Source organism: Rhinatrema bivittatum, chromosome 9, assembly GCF_901001135.1.
Source record: "Rhinatrema bivittatum chromosome 9, aRhiBiv1.1, whole genome shotgun sequence".
Taxonomy (NCBI): Eukaryota; Metazoa; Chordata; class Amphibia; order Gymnophiona; family Rhinatrematidae; genus Rhinatrema; species Rhinatrema bivittatum.
In genome coordinates this window covers 151116077-151140848 of record NC_042623.1, presented here as the reverse complement: position 1 = coordinate 151140848, position 24772 = coordinate 151116077, and the positions used below count along the sequence as shown (strand labels likewise).

Below are 24772 nucleotides of genomic sequence, written 5' to 3'. Positions count from 1 at the left end.
ACATAGAACCAAGGGTTACATCAAACTGGGATCTAGGGTAATAAACACAAACTGCTAACATATTGATTATTTAAATAAAGTATAAGGGTGAATAAGGAACAGCGATGTACAGAGTAACTTCTAAGGCAGGAGGAGGAGAGGGAAAGGTAGGGAGTGATAGTGGAAGAGTGGCATGAGGATTACGGCAGAAGGGGGAGCTAATGGAAGGATCACAAGCAGATTGCAGCAGGAGCCTTAGGAGGCTGCTGGAACTTTAGACAAATGAAATGATTTTTTGCTGGGGATGAGTGGGCTGGGCCACGGGGGAGGAGGAAGGAGGTTGAAGATTATGCTGGTCAGTAGTAACATATCTGAAGAATGTGAGCTCATGAGAGGCAGGGCCTGTCATCAGGAGTGAGGCCCTATCATGGGTTCGTATAAGCGTCCTGTCATGTCACGGGTATGAGAAAGTTCAAACTTTAGGGAAATGCTTGTCTGAAGAGCCATGTTTTAAGCTTTTTTTTGAAGGTCAACGGGCAGGGTTCCAGATGAAGATCGGGGGGGGGGGGAGAGCATTCCATTGAGGAGGACCTGCTGTCGATAGAGCGCGCTTCCTTAATGAAGTCTTGGCTGGGGGGGCATAGAGAGTGCCTTTACAAGCTGATCTTATTGGTCTCAAGGATGTGTGGAGTTGAAGAGGGAGGTTTAAATCAAGGGGGGTTAGATTGTGCATAGATCTGTGAATCAACATGAGAACTTTGTGGAGAATTCTGAATTTGATGGGGATCCAATGAAGATTCCGAAGGATGGGAGTAATATGTTCTCCTTTGCTGGTGTTGGTCAGAATCCTGGCAGCGGAGTTCTGTAACATCTGAAGGGGTCTGGTGGTGTTAGCAGGGAGTCCGAGAAGTAGAGAGTTGCAGTAGTCAATTTTAGAGAAAATGATAGATTGAAGCACCGTGCTTCAATCCTGAAGGTGGAGGAGGGGTCTCAGCTTTTTTAGAGTTTGTAATTTGAAGAAACATTCTTTTGTGGTATTGTTGACAAATTTTTTTAAGTTTAGCCGGTTGTCCAGAATTACTCCGAGGTCTCTCACCTGGGAGGTGAGGATTAGGGCTGTAGGGGATTTGTTCATTGCCCCGTCCTTGTCATCCTGTGTGATAAGGATCTCTGTTTTATTAGTGTTGAGGACTAAGTTGAGGCTGGTGAGGAGTTGGTTGATAGACAGTAGACAACTGTTCCAGAAGCTGAGGGTTTTGGAGAGGGAGTCTGTGATTAGGATGAGAATTTGCACATCGTCAGCGTAGATTAAATGAGTTATCTTTAGGCTTTGCGAGTAGATGGCAGAGCGGGAGAAGGTAGATGTTGAAGAGCGGGGAGAGAGATGATCCTTGAGGGACTTCCAGTGTGGAGCTGACTGGATGGGATTCTTTGTTGTTGATTCTGACCTTGAAGTTCCTGTTAAGGAATGACTTGAACCAGTTGAGTGTGGTTCCAGTGATGCCAATGTCTGAGAGTCAATCTATGGTTCACAGTGTCGAATGCCGTAGAATTATCTAGAAGTGCGAGTAGATATGGTTGTCTTTTTTTCAAGGCCCAAGAGAATGGAATCTGTGAGCGATATTAAGAGGGATTCAGTGTTTAATGATTTGCGGAATCCGAATTGAGCGGGTGCAAGGATCTTGTGTTTGTCAAGATATTCTGTGAGTTGAGTGTTGACGATTTTTTCCATGAGTTTAGCAATAAACGGTAGGTTGGCTATTGGACGAAAGTTAGCGGGATCAGCTGGATTCAAGTTCGGTTTCTTTAATAATGGTTTGAGAATGGCGAGTTTTAGAGAGTCTGGTACTAATCCTTGTGATAAGGAGCAACTGATTTCTGCCAGCGGCATAGCGATGGTTTTTGGGATTGAGATGAGTAGTTTAGAAGGTATAGGGTCCGAAGGGTGAGAGGAGGGTTTCATTTTCTTAAGCAAGGTTTCTATCTCAAGAGATGAAGTGAGTTCGAATGATTCAAAGATTGCTGTCCGGTGGTTGGTAGGGGTGTTTAGCTAAGGCACAACCTGTGCGGGATCAGGCTAGATGCTTGGTCCACTGTAAATCCCCACAGAGGGAGAGAGTTCTGTAGGCGGGATCCTACAGGGCAAGATAAAAGTCTGAGCCCAGCTGGGATCATGAGGCCCCTCATCTCTAAGAGAAGGCAGCTCCTAATTACATTTCTGACCTAACTAAGACCTAGAATCATCATTTTGCTATAAATTTTGCTAGAATAGCGACCGTGATAGAAAAAAAGGGATGTGGTTAGGGTAATTTTTCAGATACTGCAACATGCGCTATTTTACCACATTGCATTTTTGCACAACGCACATTAAATTTATTGCAGCCTCCATATTTTCATATCGCAGCTGCTGAATTAGATGTGCCAATTAAAGATCTTTCTGAAGGTGCCATGAATAAGGGTTTTTTAAGCTAAAATTAGTTCTCACGCATACTGGTGCTTTACACATAGGGTCCTTCGTTTTCAGTTTAAACTTTTTTTACTCATAAATTCCTGGACTTTTCCCAAAAGTGACAATTGGTTTAAACCAATTTTCACTCTAATTTTAAGCGGATTAAAGAGCAGCTCCAGAACTTCAGATGCAGCATCTCAAGGACTCCAGCAACTGCTGAAAGCCAGTGTGGGATGAAGCATTTTAAGTCCTGTGCCTAGGCAGCGAAAATGCTAGACCTCCAGTGCCACTGATAAGGTGTTTCGAGTCTCCCTCCTCCTCTACTTAAACAGTCAAAGTGCCTGCTGCTTGATGCCACCAATGCAGCATTTGAAGCAGACCACGCCTATTAGAAGTACTTCCCAGCAGGCTCCCTGGCCCTGCAAATAACTGCAGTGTTGCACAGCACAGGAGCCTCAGCAAGCTGCTGCCGATGGAGAGAGGAGAAACCTGGAGCTACCACTAGTAAGGATGATTTCTGTTGCAATGGGGGATGGATGAAAGAGAGATTCTCGTTGGGGGTGTGGGGAGAAAAAAGGACATGTTAGGGGATGGATGTAGGTATGCTGCTGAGTGTGTGCATGGGAAAATCTACTTGTTTTATTGTCCTGGCTTCCGTCCACCAAAATAAACTCCAGTATTTACCCAGAAAAATGAGTCACATTTTTCCACTGATTTTTCTCCTGTTTTTGTTTCTTGCCGTAATGAACCCTGATAAATTCCCGGGAAAATTAAAAAAAAAAAAAAATTGGAAATGAAGGCCCCTATTTTACATATCAAAAATTCATAAATATCCAACCTGACCACTTGCACAGCTGATTATATCTTCCAGTGATTCACTTCTTGAACCCATTTCACAGTAGGTCCATTAGTAGTGTTGAGTCCCTCATTCATTCAGAACTCTTCTCATTTTTTTTTATTTAAATATTTATTAATTTTTCAATATTCACATTACAGCAAATATTATTACAGTTCGTAGATCATTAAGTCATCACTTTTAAACAAAAAAGACCTTTCATCACTTACTCGGTCTGATATTACATACCTTGTTTTTTCTACTATTCCAAGAAAATGGGGGAGACTAAGCAAATGGCGGTTTACAAGTATTTCTTATCATTTTAACAAAGAATATTGACCGTCAAGAGACTGCAGGAGAAACTTCTACATTAAGCTTCGACAACTACTGGGTCTGGGGGATTGTTAGGCTCAAGAAACCTCTGCAATTGGACTGGTTCCAAGAAAATATATTTTTCATTCAGATGCTTAATTACACATTTGCTGGGGTACCTTAGACTAAAACTGGAACCCCTTGCTACAACATCAGACCTTAGAGTCAAAAATTTCTTACGCCTCTCTTGTGTCACCCGAGACATATCCGGGTATATCCAAATTTTACTTCCATAATATACCAGCTCTCTGTTTCTCATGTATCTTTTTAATATTAAATCTCTATCAGAAGAAAAAGTACATTGAAGAAATAGTCATTCTTTTCTTGATTTCTGTTTCCATGGACATTTCCAAGATTTGGGTCAAATCCAATACATTTTCTTCTTCTTCTCATTTTTAACTCTGCTTTCTGCAATATAGGGGGATGTTTCAGAATTGATGTTGGTTAACACTAGATGTACCCTCATTATATATTTCCATTCCACAAATTATAGAGCAAGTGTTAGATCGACCTAGGCCATTCCAAGTTCTAAAAGATTACATTCTAGCTCTTGCTACTATAGCCTTAAAGATTTTTTTTTCTATTTGATGGACAGTTGTGTGAACAAAGTCCCTCATGAGAGGCTTCTAAGAAAACTAAAAAGTCATGGGATAGGAGGCGATGTCCTCTTGTGGATTGCAAACTGGTTAAAAGAGAGGAAACAGAGTAGGATTAAGTGGGGAAAAAAGTAAACAGTGGAGTGCCTCAGGGATCTGCATGTGGAACAGTGCTTTTCAATATATTTATAAATGATCTGGAAAGGGATAGGACAAGTGAGGTGATCAAATTTGCAAATAACACTAAATTATTCAGAGTAGTTAGATCACATGCGGATTGTGATAAATTGCAGGAGGATCTAGAGAGACTGGAAGATTGGGCATCCAAACGGCAGATGAAATTTAATGTGGACAAGTGCAAAGTGATGCATATAGGGGAAAAAACCCCATGCTGTTAGGTTTCATATTAGGAGTTAACACCCAGGAAAAAAAACTAGGTGTCATAGTGCATAATATATTGAAACAAGCCGTAAAGCCCGTTAAAACGGGCTACATCCCTCTGTCTCTCACCTCCCCCTCATTCTCTCTCCCCTCACTCTTCACCACCCCCCTCCCCCACCCACTCCTCTCCACCCTCCCTCTCCTCTCCCTCACTCCCTCCTCTCCCTCCCACTCAGTCCCCCTCTCCCTCCCTCCCACTCAGTCCCCCTCTCCCTCCCTCCCATTCAGTCCCTCCCTTCACCCACCTCCATTTCCTCCCGGCGCCGTAAGCGCAACTTCCCGCAACCCTCACCCGGCTCCATTAACTCCTCCCGCTCCTGCCGGCAGATCTGGGGAGGGGGGTCACTCCCGCGCGCGCGGCAGTGACCCCCCGAGATCTGCCGGCAGATCTGGGGAGGAGAAGTAGCGGCACCGCGCGCGCGCGGTGCCGCTGCTTCTCCTCCCGCTCCTGCCGGCAGATCTGGGGAGGAGAAGCAGCGGCACCGCGCGCGCGCGGCGCCGCTGCTTCTCCTCTCGCTCCTGCGGCCCCACCGCCATTTTTTTTCTGACCGACGTCCTTGCCCGCACATGCGCAGTAGAGCTGTGCTCTACTGCGCATTTGCGGGCCGTCGGTCACAGGCCATTTATAAGGTAGATTGTTAGGTCAGTGCGCTGTGGTGGTCAAAAAAGCAAACAGAATGTTAGGAATTAAGAAGGGAATGGCAAATAAAATGATGGAAGTCATAATGCCTTTGTATTGCTCCATGGTGAGACTGTATCTTGAGTACTGTGTGCAATTCTGGTTACCGCGTTTCAAAAAGATATAAATGCACTGGAGAAGGTACAAAGAAGGGTACCCAAAATGATAAAGCTAATGGAAAGGCTAAAGAGGGTTAGGACTTTTCAGCTTGGAGGAGAGAAGACTGATGGGGGTTATGATAGAGGTCTATAAAATCATGAGAGGACTAGAATGGGTAAATGTGAATCTGTTATTTACTCTTTCAGATAATAGGACTAGGGGGCACTCTATGAAGTTAGCAAGTAGCACATTTAAAACAAATTGAAGAAAATTCTTTTTCACACTAAGCACAGTTAAGCTCTGGAATACGTTGCCAGAAGATGTGGTGAGGGCAGTTAGTGTAGCTGGATTTAAAAAAGGTTTGGATAAGTTCCTGGAGGAGAAGTCTGTAAATTATTAATCAAGTTGACTTAGGGAATTGCCACTATTTCTCTCTTTAGTAGCTTGGGATCTATTTAATGTTTGGGTACTTGCCAGTTACTTGTAACCTGTATTGTCCAATGTTGGAAACAGGATGTTGGGCTTAATGGACCCTCGGTCTGAACCAATATGGCAACTTTTTTGTTGTTAAAATGTCGGGAACCTCTATGGGAGCAACTTGCTCCTTCAGTTGCCAATGTATTTGACAGAGTTTAAATTGTGTGGAGTATATACTTCAGTTTTTTTCTGAGCACATTGTTTTTTGTTTTGATTTTTTTTAAAGTTTTATCAATGACTTTTCTTTTGTGGAAAGGTTCTATTGTCATCTTAGAAAGTTTTCATGGATGGTTAAATTAGTGTAATACCGAGGAGATCACGTGATGTGGTGAGCTGGGTGGTCGCGTTCCTCGCCAGCTCCGGGACCCACTCCACATACCGCGAAGAATACTCGCAATTCCTTATTTCGTGCGCATCCAAAACTTAACCTAGTTTACGGGCTTATGTCCATCATCACTTATATGAATAAATTGACACCACCGATGGCGACTAAGGCGGGACGGAGGGAAAAGGAAAAGCCAAGGACTGCAACCAAAATGGCGGTCGCGGGAGACGGCGGGCCTGACTCTGGTTCCCCGGGGCTCACTATTCTGGATATTAAGGAAGCCGTCCGAGAAGCCCTCGATGACAAACTGGACCATATTACCCAACAATTAGGGGAAGTGAAAGAAACGTTGCAGGATTTGCTTCCCCGAATTGATCAAGTAGAAACCCGGATTTCTACTGTGGAGGACGGAGCGATACAAACCGAAGAAAAGCTGGTGAGTGCCGAAAAACAGTTGAAACTCCTCCAAGACAAGATTGATGAGTTGGAAAATAGAGCGAGGAGAGACAATTTGCGATTCTTGGGTTTTCCCGAGAGTATAGAGGAGAGATCGCTTTGTGGCCTTTTGGAAAGTTGGATTCCTGAGGCCTTGGGCTTGCCGCATTTACAGGACAAATTAGTGGTAGAGCGTGCCCACCGTTTGGGGACCCGAAAGGAGACGAATACCCGCCCGAGACTTGTTATAGCAAAGATTCTTAATTCGGCGCATAAATCTGAGATCTGGCGTGCCTCTCGAACAAAGCGAGATCTTACGTACCAAAATCAGCAAATTCGCCTATTTCAGGATTTTTCAGCTGCGGTCTCGGAGGCCCGCAGAGGATTTTCTCCTATTTGTACGGCCTTGCATAACCAGGGGATGAAGTTTTCCCTTCTCTTTCCCGCCCGGCTGAAAGTGTGGCACGACGACCGGATTCATATGTTTGAGACCTCAGGGGCAGCGCAAACATTTCTCACCAAGCTGAAAGACGCTTCGGCAAAATAAAACAAAAAAAAAAAAAAAAAAAAACAAAAAAACAAAAGTCAAATATAAACCACTGATAGCGAAGAGAAAAAAAAAAGAAAAAGGAAGGACAATCAAAAAGCAGAGACAAACTACGACCAGAGACTAACTTACTTCTGAGATCCCTAACCGACCGAGACATGGCGCCGTGGGTTTGGCGAGCGAAGGACCTGATGGGACCCACGCACCTCAAATAAGGGGCCTTCCCAGACTTTGAAGTGTCCGCATTCCTACCCAGGAACCTACAAGGTAATAAAAAATCTGATGGGACCTTACGGTTTTGCTCTCCATTGTGGAGGGCGCGAGGCCCGGATTTGGCCTGGGGACCGCGTAGTAAGTGTGATCAGCGGGTCTACAAGCCATGTGGTTAGCGGTGACTCTGGCGACTTATGGCAGTTCTGCCGTTTCTTCTTCCTTTTTATTTTTTTATTTTTGTTATGGCCAGTTCCGGCGGTTTTTGGGGTTTTCGGCTCCGGGAGCACCCTGGCAGGACGATGAGACCGGTGTTTATACCGCCGATTCCATTCTCCGTGGTCGGAGTGGCGGGGACTTTGGACATTAGATGAGGTCAGCTTTTCTTGCAGCTACTTTTTGTGGAATTACCATGCGTGCAAGATATGGACGGATGCCTGAGACTTGGGCGGACGTGTGCCCATGGCTTTTCCTCTAGGGGGCCCAAGTGAGTGGCTAGCTGGAGGCGCATGAGGTGCGACGCCATTTTGGTTCAACTCTGATGTCTGCGGTTAAGATGTCGAGTAGCTGTTTGTACGCTGGACACTGCAGACCGTTACAAGTTTCATTTCTCTACCCTTTCTTTTTGCTCTACAATTTATGTTTACGGTGCTGGTGGGATGCCTAAGAAAAAAAAAAAAAAACAAAAACCCTTGGGAACCCAAACCGTAAAAGAGAGGAGGGAGACTGTGGAAATGGCAGAAGAGTAATATGCAACACCTCGCCCAAATTCTCTAAAAAAAAAAAAAAAAAAACAAGCATGGAAAACACACGCGGCAGGGCAAGGCAAAAAGTCTACCCCACTCTACCCTGGTGAAGGACTGGGGATGCCTTTGAGACACTGTTCTTGGATGCGGGCGAATGTGGGCAGGTTTTCTTAGTTGTTATGTATATAGTTCATTGTTGTTGTGCAAATTCTTGTTTCCACCTGTGGAGTGGATATACCCGGACACATCCAACAGATCTCCAAACCTCCGCTGCGGGTATGGGAGGTTTTGTTTCTCTATTGGGGGTTAACGGGCTGGGGGGGGGGGACGGGGAGGGGGTGGGGGGAGGGAAGGGAGGGGGGATTCAAGAGTGGGGAAAAGAATTCAGGGAAAGGGGCAGTCCTACCATTCTGGATGTTCATATGGTGATTACAGTTTTTGGACTGGAGAGGGAGTGGGGCACGCATGGGACCATAACATCGGTTCTTTTAATGAGGGATCACTTTTTGAGTGTGAAGTTCGCTGGGGGGAGGCAAGGCTGGGTGCCCCCTCCTAAATATATTTTTCAGGAGCAGCTACGGGGAGCGTTCTGGTTTTGGGCAATAAAATGTTAAAGCTAATATCATGGAATATAAATGGGCTTGGTACACCAGTTAAACGAAACAAGGTGCTCGCTCATCTGAAGCGGTTACACGCTGATATAGCGTGCATTCAAGAAACGCACCTCACAGGGATAGAAAGCCAAAAGTTACAGAGAGATTGGGTGGGGCAATGTCTTTTTGCAGAAGCGGTGCATAGAAAAGGGGGGGTTGCTATTTTATTACATAGAAATGCAAAGTTTCAAGTTACAAACACCCTTAGTGATGCAGAAGGCCGGTATGTTATTGTAATAGGGATTTGGAATAACAAGCCTGTTACCATTTGTAATCTCTACGCCCCAAATGTATACCGCCATGCATTTTTTGTAGAAATTTGCAATTTACTGCAGACTCACGGACAAGGTACATTGTATGTCGCTGGGGATTTCAACTGTGTACATGAGGCTACTCTGGATAGAAACAACCCCCCATCCAGGTCGCAAGGAGAGAAAAAACAAGGTGTGGCGTATTTATGTCGCAAATTGTTTTTAACTGATGTCTGGAGGACACTACATCCTAGTGAAAGGGATTATACACACATCTCGAGATCCCATCAGACAATGTCCCGTATTGACTATATTTTAGTCTCCCAATCGGATTTTTTCTCTATTTCCCAGGCACACATCGAAAGCCTGGTCCTTTCTGATCATACTCCAATCTCGATTGATATCAGAACCCCAGGCTCAGACCTTCAAGGGCGCCTATGGCGATTCCCAACATTTTTAAAAGATGAGACCCATTTTCAGACCTTTCTAAAGGAAAAGTGGAAACACTTCGCCCAAGACAATCACCAGCATGCCGATACCCCCCTTCTTTTTTGGGACACGGCTAAAGTTGTCCTTCGAGGGGAAATAATCTCCTACGTTCATGCTAGAAGTAAACGAATAAATCAGTCCATCTTAGATCTAGAGACAAAATTGAAGCGAGCGAAACGAGTTTTTGCGGCATGCAACACCAGTAAGACCCGGGTGGAGTTTTATGGTATTCTGGGCCGCCTGAATACACTCCTAGACACCAGGGCTCGGCTTTATTTGTGGGGGGGACAAAAATCGTTTTTCAAACTTGGAAATAAATCAGGCCGCCTGCTAGCCAGACTAGTGAGAAACCAAAAGCCCAGATCGTTCATAACGCGTTTGCGGACGCAGTCGGGGCGGGAGACGGTAGAAGAAAAAGAAATATGTGCTTCTTTCCAGAAATATTATCAAAATTTGTATAGCTTGGAGGCCGGGGAGGAGAGTGAGCAAGTAGAAGATTTTTTCCAGAACCTGCGTTTACCCACCTTGTCAACGGCCCAGCGGGATTTTTTAAATAGGCCGCTTCTGACCTATGAAGTTTCCCAAGTAATCTCAGCGGCCCACACAGGAAAATCTCCAGGACCTGACGGGTTCTCCTACGAATTTTATAAAATCTTGACCCCGTACATTAGTGAGCCTTTAACAAATTACTTTAAAACGGGACTTACACAGGGGGGGTTCCCTGCCTCCTTTAACGAAGCCCATATAACTCTTATACCAAAACCGGGTAAGGACCTGACTTTGCCATCCTCCTATCGGCCAATTACCTTGTTAAATTGTGACTTCAAAATTCTAGCAAAAACTTTAGCGGAGAGATTGAAGATTTTTCTCCCCTTTTTGATTTCCTCACATCAAACGGGATTTGTGAGAGGACGGAAACCGACTGCGACTATCACCAAGCTGCTCACGGCGATGACCATCTGCCGAATGCAGGCTACTCCAGCGCTATTGGTGGGGCTGGACTCTGAGAAAGCCTTTGACCGCGTTTCTTGGACGTACCTTTTCATGGCTTTGCAGAAGTTTGGGATTGGAGGAGATTTTCTCTCTTATGTGGCACTGCTTTACGACGCTCCCTCCTCCAAGGTTTTAGCAAACCATTGCAAATCAGGGGACATATCTATACAGAGGGGAGTACGTCAGGGGTGCCCCTTATCCCCACTATTGTACATTATAGCTTTAGACCCTTTGTTGCGGAAGATTGCGGAGAGTGGTGGGGTGCGGGGATTTGGAGGGCCAGCCCATGTTTTTAAAATAGCTGCTTTTGCTGACGATATGTTAGTTTACATGACTCAACCGCAGCACTCTCTTCCCTATGTCCTAGAGATATTAGATCGCTATAGTTGGTTTTCTGGATTAAAGATAAACTATGACAAAACTGAGGCCCTTGATGTTACGGGTACACTAAAAGATACTTGGCGGGGAGACTTCCCTTTTCAGTGGGCGACGGACTCATTAAAATTCTTGGGTATCCATATCCCCTGTAATTTGGACAATTTTTATACTGCGAATATTCGGCCCCTACTTGCAAAAACTCTAGACACGTTAAAACGGTGGACATCACTCCCGTTGACTCTTATGGGACGTATTCATTTATTCAAAATGATACTTATCCCTAAATGGTTATATCTTATTCAGTTAGCCCCTCTTTGGATACTGAGGGCAGATTTATTTCGACTACATCAGGGTCTGCGCTCTTTTCTCTGGAGGGAAAAGAAAGCCCGAATATCCTTAGACGTGCTCATGAGACCGAGAGAACAAGGAGGTCTCGGATGCCCAAATTTGGAACTCTATAATTTGGCTTGTGGGGTGCGACATGTCCGGGATTGGTTGTCCGGGCTCTCTACTTTGACTCCCTATGCCCATCTATTAGAATGGTACGGAGTCCGGACTTTAAATCCTTTAATACAATTGCCCATTCGGATGGTTCCTCACTATTTGAAATCACAAATCCTACTTCGACTCTGTCGGAGGGCATGGCACCTTTTATGTAAACTTGGGGGTTTGGCAAGCTTACAACTTCGGTTTTTAACCATTGCGGACCATGAGCTCTTTCCGCCGGGGACTGGGGGAGGCGTCTTCCAACGTTGGAGACACTTGGGACTTACTTATATATCTGAGCTGTATGATGATAGGTCGGGCTCCCTTCTTTCCTTTGAAGAGCTTCAGAGGCGTTTTTTGGTGCCCACTAGGGATTACTTTGCTTACCTTCAAATCACTCATTTCCTCCGCACAACAGAGCACGGCTTGGCAGACACGGAGGCGGTACACAAACTGGGAGACCTTGTACGGATAGGAAGGACCAACAAAAATAAGGTCTCTCTACTATATAAAGAATTGCTGGCATTTTCCGCTACTGATACACTTATGCTGCCCTATAAAAAATGGACAGAGTGGGCTTTGTTCTCGTTGACATATGCTGAGTTTGAAATTTGTTTTCATGATATTCCTCTGCTGTCTGAAAATGTATATTTGCAAGAATTGCAGTACAGATTTCTCTGGCTTAGCTATATCACCCCTAATAGGGCCTATCAAATGAGAATAGCAACCTCTGCCCAATGTGGTAGATGTGGAGCTCCCGATAGTACTTTTTTTCACTGTTTTTGGGATTGCCCGAAAATCTCCTTTTTTGGAAACAGGTGGGTAAAGCGTGTTCCTTTTTTATGAGACGGAAACTCCCACCGGATCCAAACTTGTGGTTATTTGGGTTGGGATCCTGTTTATCAGCAACCATGTCTGATCCTGAGCGCCTTTTGATTTGTAGAGCTGGCCTATTGGGGAAACAAGTAATATTAACTACTTGGCTTGAGGCCGTTGTCCCAAGTTATGATAGCTGGTTCCAAAAAATGGTTCGCCTATGCTCTATGGAGCATGCCCTACTAACAGAAGCGATGCCAAAGAGGTCTGTACATATCAAACAGGTTTGGACAGGCTTTACCAGATTTTTGACTCCACGACCTGGACAGCCCGGGGATCCGTGGGCTGACGATTCGACGACTTAAATTGAAGGTGTTACCAAGTCGGGGGGACTCAAAGGAGGACAGAACGCTGAAGACGCCGAAGTCAGGCTCATCACGCATGGACATGAACGCCTAACCAGCCTCTTTGTCTTAGACTTTTTCCTACCTATACTATCCACCACCTCTTGCATTCAGGGAGGGGGGGAGAGGGGGGAGGGGGGTGGGGGGAGGGACGGAACGAACAAAGGACAGTCATACCTTCATTACTGGCTCCTAAGGGGCCTTTACTTTGTTGTTTCCAGCTGTTGTTTGTTTGTCTGTATAACAATGAAAATCTGAATAAAGATAGTTTCAAAAAAAAAAAAATTAGTGTAATACCTGCAGAAAATGTTCTCTTCAGTCTGATTCAGTGGCCATTGCAGTTTTAGATATTTGGATCCTGAAGAGACCCAATGGTTTTTCAACACTTTATTTAGGAAGCCAACAGATTGTAATTCTAGGTTATATTTTTCTTGCTTCCATGCACAACCTTTGTGACATAATTTGCCATTCACTCAGTTTTTACAGTGTTGCCATCTGTATTTTCAATTGGGTGAGTTCAAACAACAAGCTAAGATTTTGTTCTCAGAGATTCATCCAGTGTAATGTACACAAAAAACGGGCCTTGCTTTCAAATCAAGAGAACTTATTTATGCCCAAAAGCTAAAGAATCAACCCACCTTGCCAGAAGTTGTTTGTCAAGTGTGGTTCTTTAACTTGTCTGCTAAGATTGTTTCCATCATTCGCAAAAATTGAAGGATCTTATCCTTACACAAATATTTTGACAACCGTTTGTTTTGCCCGTACCAGAAACTGTAATTTTGAGATACTTGCTGGCCTCTGCTGTTTTTCCTAATGCTAAGACTAGCATGGAGTGCAGACCTCTGGGATACACTAATTGTGGATAATGCTTGCTCTGCCCTTTGATGTTAGACCACTGTTTTTAGGCATCCTGGTAAAGGAAAAGAATATCATCCAAGCCATACGTTAGATTACAACACCAGTTATGCAATATATGTTTTCACTTGTCTGTGCAAGTTGTTATATGTGGGGAAAACAACCTGAAAACTGAAAATGCGATTGTCAGAACATCAAAGTTGTATCACATATCATTGTTTAGAGCAGTGGTTCTCAACCTTTTTTCGACCGGGACACACCTGACATGCGTGACACACTGAACATGTGATCGTCATGAGGCTATATGTAAACGTACATTCTGCATCCACAGGAACCCCATTGACCCCTAATAATGGAAGCAGAGCAGAACTAGGGCATTACCCATAGAACTCACCATGCAAAAAAAAGATATTCTGGTTCTGATGACATCTCAGTAAAAGCAAAACAAACTCCCTTTACTACCAGGCACAATAGCCCTCCTTATGAAAAGGCAATAATTTACCACTAATGCATATCCTATTGAGAAAACACAACAAATAAGATTGATACAATTGCCTACATGCCAGTAAAATACCTCACCTCAGTCACACACACAGAAATGACCTTCAAGTACAGAAAAACCACAAATTATAAATATGGAGACAGAAACTGGAATGGAAAAGCAAAAAAGTCACTCTGCATGCAGTGTGAACCTGGAGAAATGGAAAGAGAAATATAGCACCTAACACAGTTCCAGGATCTGCAATAATGCACAGAATCTAATCTGCACAAAGTTACACCTGTATTATGGAACACAACAACCCTATCTATGAAAAGGCAACACTACAAATATTAAATTAGGTCCTAAACACTAATACACCTCCAGTTAGTGTAGCTGGGTTCAAAAAAGGTTTAGATAAGTTCTTGGAGGAGAAGTCCATTAACTGCTATTAATCAAGTTTACTTAGGGAATAGCCACTGCTATTATTTGCATAAGTAGCATGGGATCTTCTTAGTGTTTGGGTAATTGCCAGGTTCTTGTGGCCTGGTTTGGCCTCTGTTGGATACATGATGCTGGGCTTGATGGACCCTTGGTCTGACCCAGTATGGCACGTTCTTATGTTCTATTGGGAAAACAGAACAAGCCAAGCTGCTATAGATCCCCACACAGAAATAATTGTAAAGCTATATTAATAAATGTTTCAAAACAGCTGATGCTGTTATTAAAAATTGTCCAAATAGCAATAAAATATTTCAAAACAGCAGACAATTCACATAATATTCAATAATTAAAATAGCAGTCAACTTTAGGGCCCACAAGTTACTCACCCCCCCCCCCAATTAAACCCTACGACCAGTCTCTGGCTCTCACACACATCCCAGTCACTTCCCTGCCAAGTCTCTCTCTCTCACACACACACACCCCAGTCAGCTCCCTGCCCAGTCTCTGTCTCACACACACCCGTCACCTCCCTAACCTGTCTGTCTCTGACACAACCCAGTCACCTCCCTAACCAGTTTCTCTCTCTCTCTCTCTCTCTCTCTCTGTCACACAACCCAGTCTCCTCCCTGCCCAGTCTGTCTCACACTCACCCCAGTCTCTGTCTCTCACACACACCCCAGTCACCTCCCTGCCCAGTCTCTGTCTCTCACACACACTTTGCTTAGAGCCCCAATGCTGTGTTCCCCTTTAATTTCGCAGTGGCAGATTTCCCAGGGCTGCCGCTGCCTTCTCAGCCACATTGAAGCAGCAAACATTTATTTTAGAAAAATATGCCACTGCACTCAAGCCTTTCTTCTGGCTGTCGGGATATCCCTAGGCTCCCGCGGCCCTCCATCTGCCTGATGTTAATGGCCGCTGGGAGCTCCAATTGCCCCATCTGTAATCAGCATGGCTGAGTGCCACTTTTACTTTAAACGCGGTTCTGCTGCGCTCATTGTTGCATCAGGTGGGGGGGAGCGGAATCCCTGGAGCAACCGGCGTCTTCATGCTTGCGATTCATTGCCGCTTTGGGGCAGCCCATGGCGGCCATAGGGTCGGGCTTCTTCGTCGCCATGGGCCTGGACACTGCCACTTTCCCACCTCCCCTTCTTGCCCCACCGGCCAATCAGAGGTTTCCTCCTCCCACTGGCAGGAAGAAGGGAGGAGGCTTCCAATTGGCCCGCGGGGGCAGGAAGAAGGGAGGAGGTTTCCCATTGGCCAGCGGGGGCAGGAAAAAGGTAAAGGGAAGTATAATTGGGGCTGTGGGACACCGGGAGCCGCGACACACCGGTTGAGAAGCGCTGGTTTAGAAGCCATGCTGATGTACCACTGTATGAATTATCAACACATTTTTTCAAGATTTACAATGTTGTGTGCTAGATTCCTTTCCTCTCCCCACGAGGTGGGGGTTACGGAGACAAATAGGAGTGCCGCAAGCAGTTGTGGGTTCATCGTTTACAGTCAGTACATTCACAGGGGCTCAATTCTATGATTGAGCGGAATCAATTTTTATGCAGTTCTTTAAGAATTATTTTCCTTACCAGTTTACTACAATTAAGAATGGTCTCTAGGAAGAGCGAATTAATTTTATTGACCCAAAAGATTTTGGCAATAAAAAAGAGCAAAAGAATATGATTGGCTTATTTTCCAGTTTTATTTATTTTTTTGATTGTCCATTTCAGCATTGTGACAGCATGGTTTAAAAGAATGTTCTTTTCCTCACTGAAACGAAACAGCCATGCAGGCTACAGCAGACGAGCATTGCGATGAACAATCTAATACAACAGACAAATGTTGTGGTGAATAATCTAATGCAAGTTGGCCCTGAAGCAGTTACTCGGTCAACAAAATGTGATCCATGTCAACATTTATGGCATTTGCATAAAAGATATGTACTGTTTTTTTGCACCTATTGTGGCATTATGAAAAGTGATTTTATGTGAGATAAGCACTCTAATTTTTGGATAAAAAACAGAATAAGCACACCATTTCATTCTGATTTGGAGCAAATATATAAAATTACAAATGGACTGTTAAAAGGATTTTTTTTTCCAGTGATGTCAGTTGAAGCCTGTGTATCTTGCACTGAATGAAGCTTGATTCCAGTAAGGGCTGTCTGAGGGTTTTCCCTTTCACTTTTTAGAAGTGCTGGTTTGTTTTGCCAATAGTTGGAACAATACAAATATTAAAGTGCATTACACATAGTTAAAAAACAAAACAAAACAACAACAAAAAATAAAAAACCAGTGTGGTTGGTATAAGATTATTGATTTTTTTGAAGACTATTAATTTTTTGGGGCACTATGGAGTTTTTTTTTTTAGTGTTGGGGGGTGTTTTAAAACTACCTGGAGCAAGAGAGAAAATAAGCTAGATCATCTTTGCTCTGGTTTTAAACTTTATATGACTCGTCTTTCACATTTTTATACTTTTGCAGATTACAAATATGGTTTACCATGTACTGTGAGGTGATTGTGTAGCTTCTGAGTGAATTTCTGACACCACCGAGTGGTGTCTGCCACTGGGCATATTTGACCTTTGAATGCAATGCCTGCCCTGGTTCCTGGTAATTCTGTAACTCACCTGTCAATTTCCTTTGCTTTTGGATCTTCTGCCCCTCTCCATCTCAGGCACACACAGATGTGAACATCCTAATTTTGCTGTATAAAGAAAAGCTAACTTTTGGCAGCCTTTACTTCTGCTAGTAAAGCACTGCTTGGTGCCTCCACTACATAGAAAACATGAATGCACCCCAGGCTCTGTACTGTGGAAGTACCACAGCCTATCGCATGAGCAATACTTTAAAAAATCAGATAATGCATATAGCCGGTGTCTCAGAATAGACAGTTATGTGCTGCTTTGGGTATAACTAGGCCCTTTTCCCAGTCTGAACAGGAACAGTGAACTCCTTTATTATTTTCCCAAGGGGCCCTCTGGTGCCCTATGACCTATGGGCTGGATTTTAAAAAGGTTACACGCGCATGTAAGTCCCCGGGGCTTTACTAAAGGGGCAGACCGGGGTGGGGCGCAAAAGGTAAAATAAAAATTTGGGTGGGGGGGATTAGAGTAGGGCTAGGGAGAAGAAATGTTAGGGGAAGGGGAGGGAAGGTCAGGCTAGGGGGGAGGGAACGGGGGAAGGCAGCGCGGCTCGGCGCATGCAAGGTACACAATTGTGCACCCCCTTGCGCATGCCTACCCCTGATTTTATAACTTGCGCGCACCTTTTTAAAATCTATCCCTTTATGAACAACTTTATTAAGGCAGCCTCTAACCGAACGTTATACTTCACATCACAGTAAGTATTTCTGTTTTGAAAAGTTTGGTTTCCAATTCATAGCTCTTCAGAGAGCTGTAAAAAAAGAGTGATTTTATAGAAAAATATATATGTAAATGATACAGTAATTCTTGGGACTTCTTTACTGGTGTTTTTATTAGAAAGTTGTGCATTCCGTAAGTGATATTTGTTTTACAATATATATATTTTTAAATTCATTTATCTAGTGAATGTAATATAAATCACTAAATTCATAGCTTGCTAGATAAGGCAAAAATTGTTACATTATGAGTTGTGGTTTGACATATACCCAGGTTTCTCAAACCTGTCCTGGTGACCCCCATAGCCAGGATATCTGCAACGAATATATATATATAGGATAAATCTGCTTATATTGGAGATTTAATATATGCAGATTTTATCATTTGTGTATTCATTGCAGATATCCTGAAAACCTGACTGGCTGTGGGGCCAGGATAGGTTGGGAGGTCCAGACCTGGGCTAAGGAATTAGTTCTAAAGCTGACCTGAGAGACTTCCCATCCCCAGCTAAGATGATTTTCAGGCTTTCCACAATGAATATGCATGAGATAGATTTGCATGCACTCCACTTATTGAGGTAGATCTTTAAAAAGTACGCGCAAACAAAAGTACGCCGGATTTATAATATACGCGCGTAGCCGCACATATCTTATAAAATCCGGGGTTGGTGCGCGCAAGGCTGCGCAAAATCAGCAGTCTGTGCGTGCCGAGCCGCACAGCCTGTCTTCGTTCCCTCTGCGTCCCCCCAGCCCTACCTAAATCCCCCCCCTACCTTTGCTGTACAAGTTACGCTTGCTTGAGGCAGGCGTAACTTGTGCGCGCCGCCTCGGCATCCCCCGGCACAGGCCGCAGTGCCAGGGGAATCGGGACTGCCCTCCTGGCCCGCCCCCGGACTCGCCTTGGACTGCCCCCTCCCGCCCCTTTTACGAAGCCCCGGGACTTACGCGCGTCCCGGGGCTTTGCGCGTGCCGGCTGCCTATGCAAAATAGGCAGCCAGCACGCATAAATCCACAGGGCTTTTAAGATCTACCCCACTTTGAGCAGATTTCTCGTACATATTCATTGTGGATAATCTGAAAATGTGTCTGGGGGGGTCCCTCTGGACAGGTTTGGGAAGCACTGATCGAAGGTGTAAGTTGGTAGATATTAATTACAGAAGAAGCTGTAATTCTGTGGTTGATGAATCCTCAAGGAGGTCTCCAATGGCAGTCCACTTATTTACTCTTCTAGCAGATACTCAAGCAAGCACTGAGTGATACATTTGTTTTCCATAGACTGAATATTTGATTGCTTTTTCTTTTTTTTGTTGTTCTATGAAGACGTGAGTAAAATCTTAAAGAAAAACAACAAGGCTATAATGTCGAGGAAGAATAAGGACATTGTGACAACTGCTAATGCAGTGTTTGCTAAGAGTGGATTTAAATTGGAAATGCCTTTTATTACGCGGAACAGAGACGTGTTTCACAGTGAAGTCAGGAGTCTGGATTTTGAGAACAGGACTGCAGCATCCTCCACTATCAACCAGTGGGTTAAAAATGAAACAAAGGGTAAGTATTCTATAGAAATAACGGTAGAAACAAGCAAATGTTGTGTAGCAAATGTTGTGTAGCAAATGTTGTGTAGCGAAAAATCATTTCCATGTATGCTTTTAAACCTGTTACTTTGGATGATTGGTTGGGTGTTTGTTTAGGAGAGGAAAGGATGTAGCTGGAATTTTCCATGAACTCCTGGGCAAACTTAGCTTATTACCCGCCCTGGTAAGAAATCCCATCCTTAGAGGTAGATTTTAAAAAGGTGTGCGCTGGCGTACATATGTGCGCGCTACCCAGCGTGCGTGCATGTTATAAAAATTCGGGTTCGGCGCACGCAGGGGGGTGCACAGTTGTGCACCTTGCACGTGCCGAGTCATGTTTCCTTCCCCCTAACCTTCCCCCGCCTCCCCCCCACCCCACGACTCTTGTCTTACCTTTTGCGCCTGCCGGCAGTCTGCCAGCACACATTCCTCTGACACAGCAGCAATGGCTGCTATGTTGGAGGCCTCTGGCTCCGCCCTGCCCCCAGATTTACATGCGTCCCGGGGCTTTATGCACATCGCTGGGCCTTTTTAAAATAGGCCTGGCGCGCATAACCCTTTTAAAATCCAGCCCTTAGTGTAAGAAAAAACATTTTTTATTTAGATTTTTATTTTACATTTTTTTTATATTCTGCTTTTCACAGTTTTTTCGGTGCTTCAGAGTGGATTACATTCAGGTACTGTAGGTATTTCCCTATCCCCAGAGGGCTTACAATCTAAGTTTGTACCTAGGAATGACTGGGAAGAAAGCATAGCCACTGGTTTCCCATGATGCCGCTGCAAGGGCCCTTGTTGCAGGATTTGCCATTTTCCAAAACTCTTCAGGAGGCTAGGGGACCCGACTGCAGGAGGAGGGAGAAGGAAGCTGGGCTCGGGGCTTGCCCGCCCACACCCAGGATGGCTCTCTTCCTTGTCTGCATGGCCACCTTAGCTGTCCTGCTGCCCCAGTCCTCCTCCCTCTCCCTGTGCCCGGCAGGAGGAGAGCGGCAGTGCTGTAAGTCACATTTTCATCTTCTGGCTGCCCGTCGCAGACTTGTTTGAAATGTGGGACATATCTAGAGGGCCAAAATACAATAGAGCAAGTTACTGCACTTCAATAATATCCCAACAAAAAGTGCAGAGTAGAAATTTAGTCCAAACCACGAAGATTCTTCAAAAGCTCTACAGAGCAGGAAAACTTTTATTCATTTTTAAGCGGCAACTCCACTGACTTATAATAGCAACAACTTAGAACGCGTCCCCCGACACGGTCCAGTGTTTCGCCTAGGGCTGCATCGGGAGGGAGCAATAGTTTTCACAATACACTGTAAATAAACATATACTGGTTAGGACATAGAATAGCAAAATGCCGACATAAATCATCCAGTACAGATATTATATAGAATTTGTGTTGAATTCTATATAATTGTGTTGAATTCTATATAATATGTGTACTGAATAATGTCTGAATAAAAGTTTTACCTGAATGCAAAACAATTTCAAAATTGGCAGGGAGCGCGTCCATCTTAGATGCAGACAGGCATTTAAACGGGCCTTGTTTGTTAATCGGGATTTGTTGTTTCTTTCACGATCTCGGTCATCAGATACCGTTAATAATTGTATTTTACCGTTTTCTACTTTGAGCCGCCAGGTTACTAACATTATCCGAAGGCATTGGCAGTCTCTTTCCCTGAATCGTCTTTTTCAGGGCTCTCTTCGGTTTACATACCGTAGGGGTCGCAACCTCCTTGATAGACTCGTTCATGCAGATTTAAATTCGGAATTGAGGGTTTCCCCGTCCTTGGCCATACACCAGCCCTGCGGTCACTGTACTATGTGTCAACATACAGGGTCGTGCACATCCTTTATACATCCTATTACACACCAAAATTTTCCCCTTCGGGCATCCTCAGACTGTACCTCAAAAGGAGTGATATATACGATCACTTGCCCTTGTCCCCTGGTATATGTGGGAAAGACTTCCAGAATGGCAAAAACTCGTATAATTGAGCATTGCTCAAATATTCGCAATACCCGTGAGAATGAACCCTTAGTCACACATTGGGTCCAACAGGCACATACCATCTCTGATTTGTTCTTTTCTATCATTGAGGTAGTCCCCCGCTCCCCTCGGGGTGGCAACTACAATGAGCAGTTAGGATGTATTGAACAGAGATGGATTTTTCAACTTGATACAGTCGCTCCCAAAGGTCTTAACCGGGAACTAGAGTGGCATCTATTCACTTAAAACCTGTAGGGCCACCTAGATTACTTGCTGCCTGCACTGCTAGCTGCGCCTCAGGAACGGGGGCAATTTTGATTGGCCCCGAATGACCATGTGACCTGTCAACCTGAGTTTCGCGCCAACTCCGGAAGGTTTAAATGCCTGTCTGCATCTAAGATGGACGCGCTCCCTGCCAATTTTGAAATTGTTTTGCATTCAGGTATGTGTTGAATTCTATATAATATCTGTACTGGATGATTTATGTCGGCATTTTGCTATTCTATGTCCTAACCAGTATATGTTTATTTACAGTGTATTGTGAAAACTATTGCTCCCTCCCGATGCAGCCCTAGATGAAACACGGGACCGGGTCGGGGGACGAGTTCTAAGTTGTTGCTATTATAAGTCAGTGGAGTTGCTGCTTAAAAATGAATAAAAGTTTTCCTGCTCTGTAGAGCTTTTGAAGAATCTTCGTGGTTTGGACTAAATTTCTACTCTGCACTTTTTGTTGGGACATATCTAGAGGGCCCCATGTGGGGCTGGGCAGCAGAAGGCCGATGTGACCTGAAGAGCACTGCTGCTCTTCTCCTTCTGGTGAGAGGGAGGGGAGAGTAAGATTGGCTAGCAAAGAAGGGTTTAGCGTGAGGGGGATGGGAAGAAAGGACTGGAGCAGAGAGGGGAAGGGGATGAGCACAGCTGGGAACTCTATGGGTTTGACCCAGAGGCTCTGAGATTATTAAAAAAAAAAAAAAATCATATCTGGGGATACCTGGAAATCTCCAGGTAGCGCAACCTGCAGGCCCTGCAGCTGAATTGTTCACCTGAGCCAGGAGAAGGCAGAGGCAAGTGCAACAGAATTGGTTCATATGGACTGGAGGAAGGAAGATGCTGCACTGGCGACTTCAGAGGTGGGAGGGTTAGATGTTTGGGGGGAGGGGAGAGGAAGGGGAAGTTTGCTGGCCCAGAGAAGAGGGAAGTCGGAAAGTGCTGGAGTTAGACTTAGAGGGAGAGGGATGGGAAGGGAAGAGTGCTGCAGTTTGGCTTGGGGAATGGGAGAGCACTCGTGCCAGAAGTGGAGGGACAGTAGAGAGAAAGAGAGGGTGTGTGACAATCTTGGGGGGTAGTGTGGAGACTGGGAGACTAGGAAGGGAGGAGGAGTCGAGAGCTGGGGCCTAGCTTGGGGGGATGGGAAGGGAAAAGGTGAGAATGTTGAGAGATGGTGGTGTTGAATCCAGGATGTGGAGGTAGCTGGGGGGTTCATGCATTACCAACAACTCACTAGCCCTCCTCCCTTTGCTACTTTATAGCAATCCCAGGAGAGAGAGAGAAAGGGGCAGGAAATGGGGGATGGGATAGGAGGAAGAGGGCAGAAGTGCTGAAGAGAGTGGGTGGCCAGGCTGCATGAACAGAAAGGTGGAGTGGAGGAAAATCTGCATGATAGGAGAAAAAAGGATGATAGATGAAAGCCACCAAGACTTAATTTTAGGAGAAAAAAAGACAGGCTGTAGTGATAGAAGATGAGAGGAGAAGACAGAGAAAATGGAAGAAAGGCATTAGTAAAAAATAAAACTAAAAATTATTTAAAAAAAAAAAAGGGAAGGAATGAATAAAAGAAAATAAGTCACAGGAGGTTGGAAAACTACTTTCTCTCTATAATGCAAAAGTGTTTTAAATGTTATGCAGATAAGCCACATAATTGCTGCAGAACGTATTCCTGAGCTGTTGCAGGAAAGCAGGGGCCCCGGGAGGAAGGCTGCAGAGAGATCTCCACCAGTGAAAGACATTCCAAATGATTTTTCAGAACTTTAATACTGTGAGGGTAGAATGCTGGAGCTGCTTAGCTAGGGCAGCACTGCTTGGTGCTTTCTCTTAGAAGGGGCTTCTCGCCCATCACATCTGGATCAAAGCAGGAGGCGGGTTCTCTGATTTGACGCGGGGGGAAGAAGGAAAGGAGGGACCAGGTAATGGTTCATCCCAGAGAAAATAATGCGGCAGCCTGTTTGTTTGCATAGCAAAATACTATAAGGTGCAGCTTCACAGTTCCATGTGCATATAGTATGAGGTTCTAATATCTCTTCCAACTCTCTTGATTCTCTGTGCCACATTACACCCACTCCCCCAGCCTCAAAATAAATAAAATTGCATGCAGAAAATCTTAGGGCCTTATTGACTAAGCATTTGTCCCATATAGACAGAATGCATGGCAGAAAAGCCTTTGTAAGTCATGCTCTTAGGGGGGTCATTTACTAAGCATTTTTGCCATAGACTTAGAATGGGAGAAAAGCTTTAGTAAATAGGTCCTTTAGTTTGATATAACATGACACAAATATCAAGCCGTGTTCAGACTTTTGTCCCCTCCCATCTGCTTTTTATCATCAATCAGGAGATCAGTTTTTCTGTTTTTCATCTCCTCCCTGCTCTGTTCCCCTCTTAATGCAGGTATGATTGAGAATCTCGTGACTCCTGACATTATTGACAGCGCACTTACCAGGCTCATGCTAGTCAATGCCATGTACTTCAAGGGACAATGGAAATCGCGTTTTCAGCCCGAAAATACTAAGAAACGGAACTTTAATGGACCCGATGGCAAAGTTTACCAGGTGCCTATGCTGTCTCAGCTCTCCGTGTTCAGAAGTGGTAAGCTGACAGATTTGTGTGCGTGTATGCATATATGTATAAATCATATACTAGGTGATCCTTGTATGCAACTCTCTCATGCATATTCATTACAAATATCCTGAAAATCCAACTGGTTAGGTGTGCCTCCGGGAGAGGCTTGGGAAGCCCTGGTTTAAAAGCACTGGTGAAATTCCCATTGACAACTTGTTTGGATGGGTGCAGAAGTGTGTCAGATAGATGATGTGGCATTTGTGAAATGTTTACAGAGTTATATTGAGTTTTCCTTTGCTACAGCACTGTTCTCAAGTCACTTAAAATTCATCAAGAGTTCTGCCAGTGAATGAATGTGTTATGCAGGATATATTCTAGGCTGTGCCAGCTGACTGGCTTTTGAGCTGATGTGACATGCATTAGACTGACCTGGAGATAAACAGTCCTGCTTGAAAAGCGCATGCACTGTTAAAAAGATTTGCATAAGTATCAGTGCAGTAGTTAATGCTGCTTTTTGTTTTGAGAAAACTTCATTCTCCATCAGCACTTTATTAACTGAATTCCCATTATTTTTTTGCTAAATAATAGAAATGGAGG

The 24772-nt window shown here is 44.4% G+C and overlaps 1 protein-coding gene across 3 annotated transcripts in view; it reads left to right on the top strand.

The window, feature by feature from the left end:
• The window catches only part of SERPINE2 (serpin family E member 2), a 50117-nt gene that overhangs the window by 10645 nt on the left and 14700 nt on the right, over window positions 1-24772 (top strand). For all 3 annotated transcript variants that reach the window (XM_029615819.1, XM_029615820.1, XM_029615821.1), the window contains 2 exons: window positions 19109-19336; window positions 24005-24202. In XM_029615819.1, coding sequence (XP_029471679.1) covers window positions 19109-19336; window positions 24005-24202 — 426 coding nt within the window. The remainder of the gene's footprint in view (window positions 1-19108; window positions 19337-24004; window positions 24203-24772) is intronic.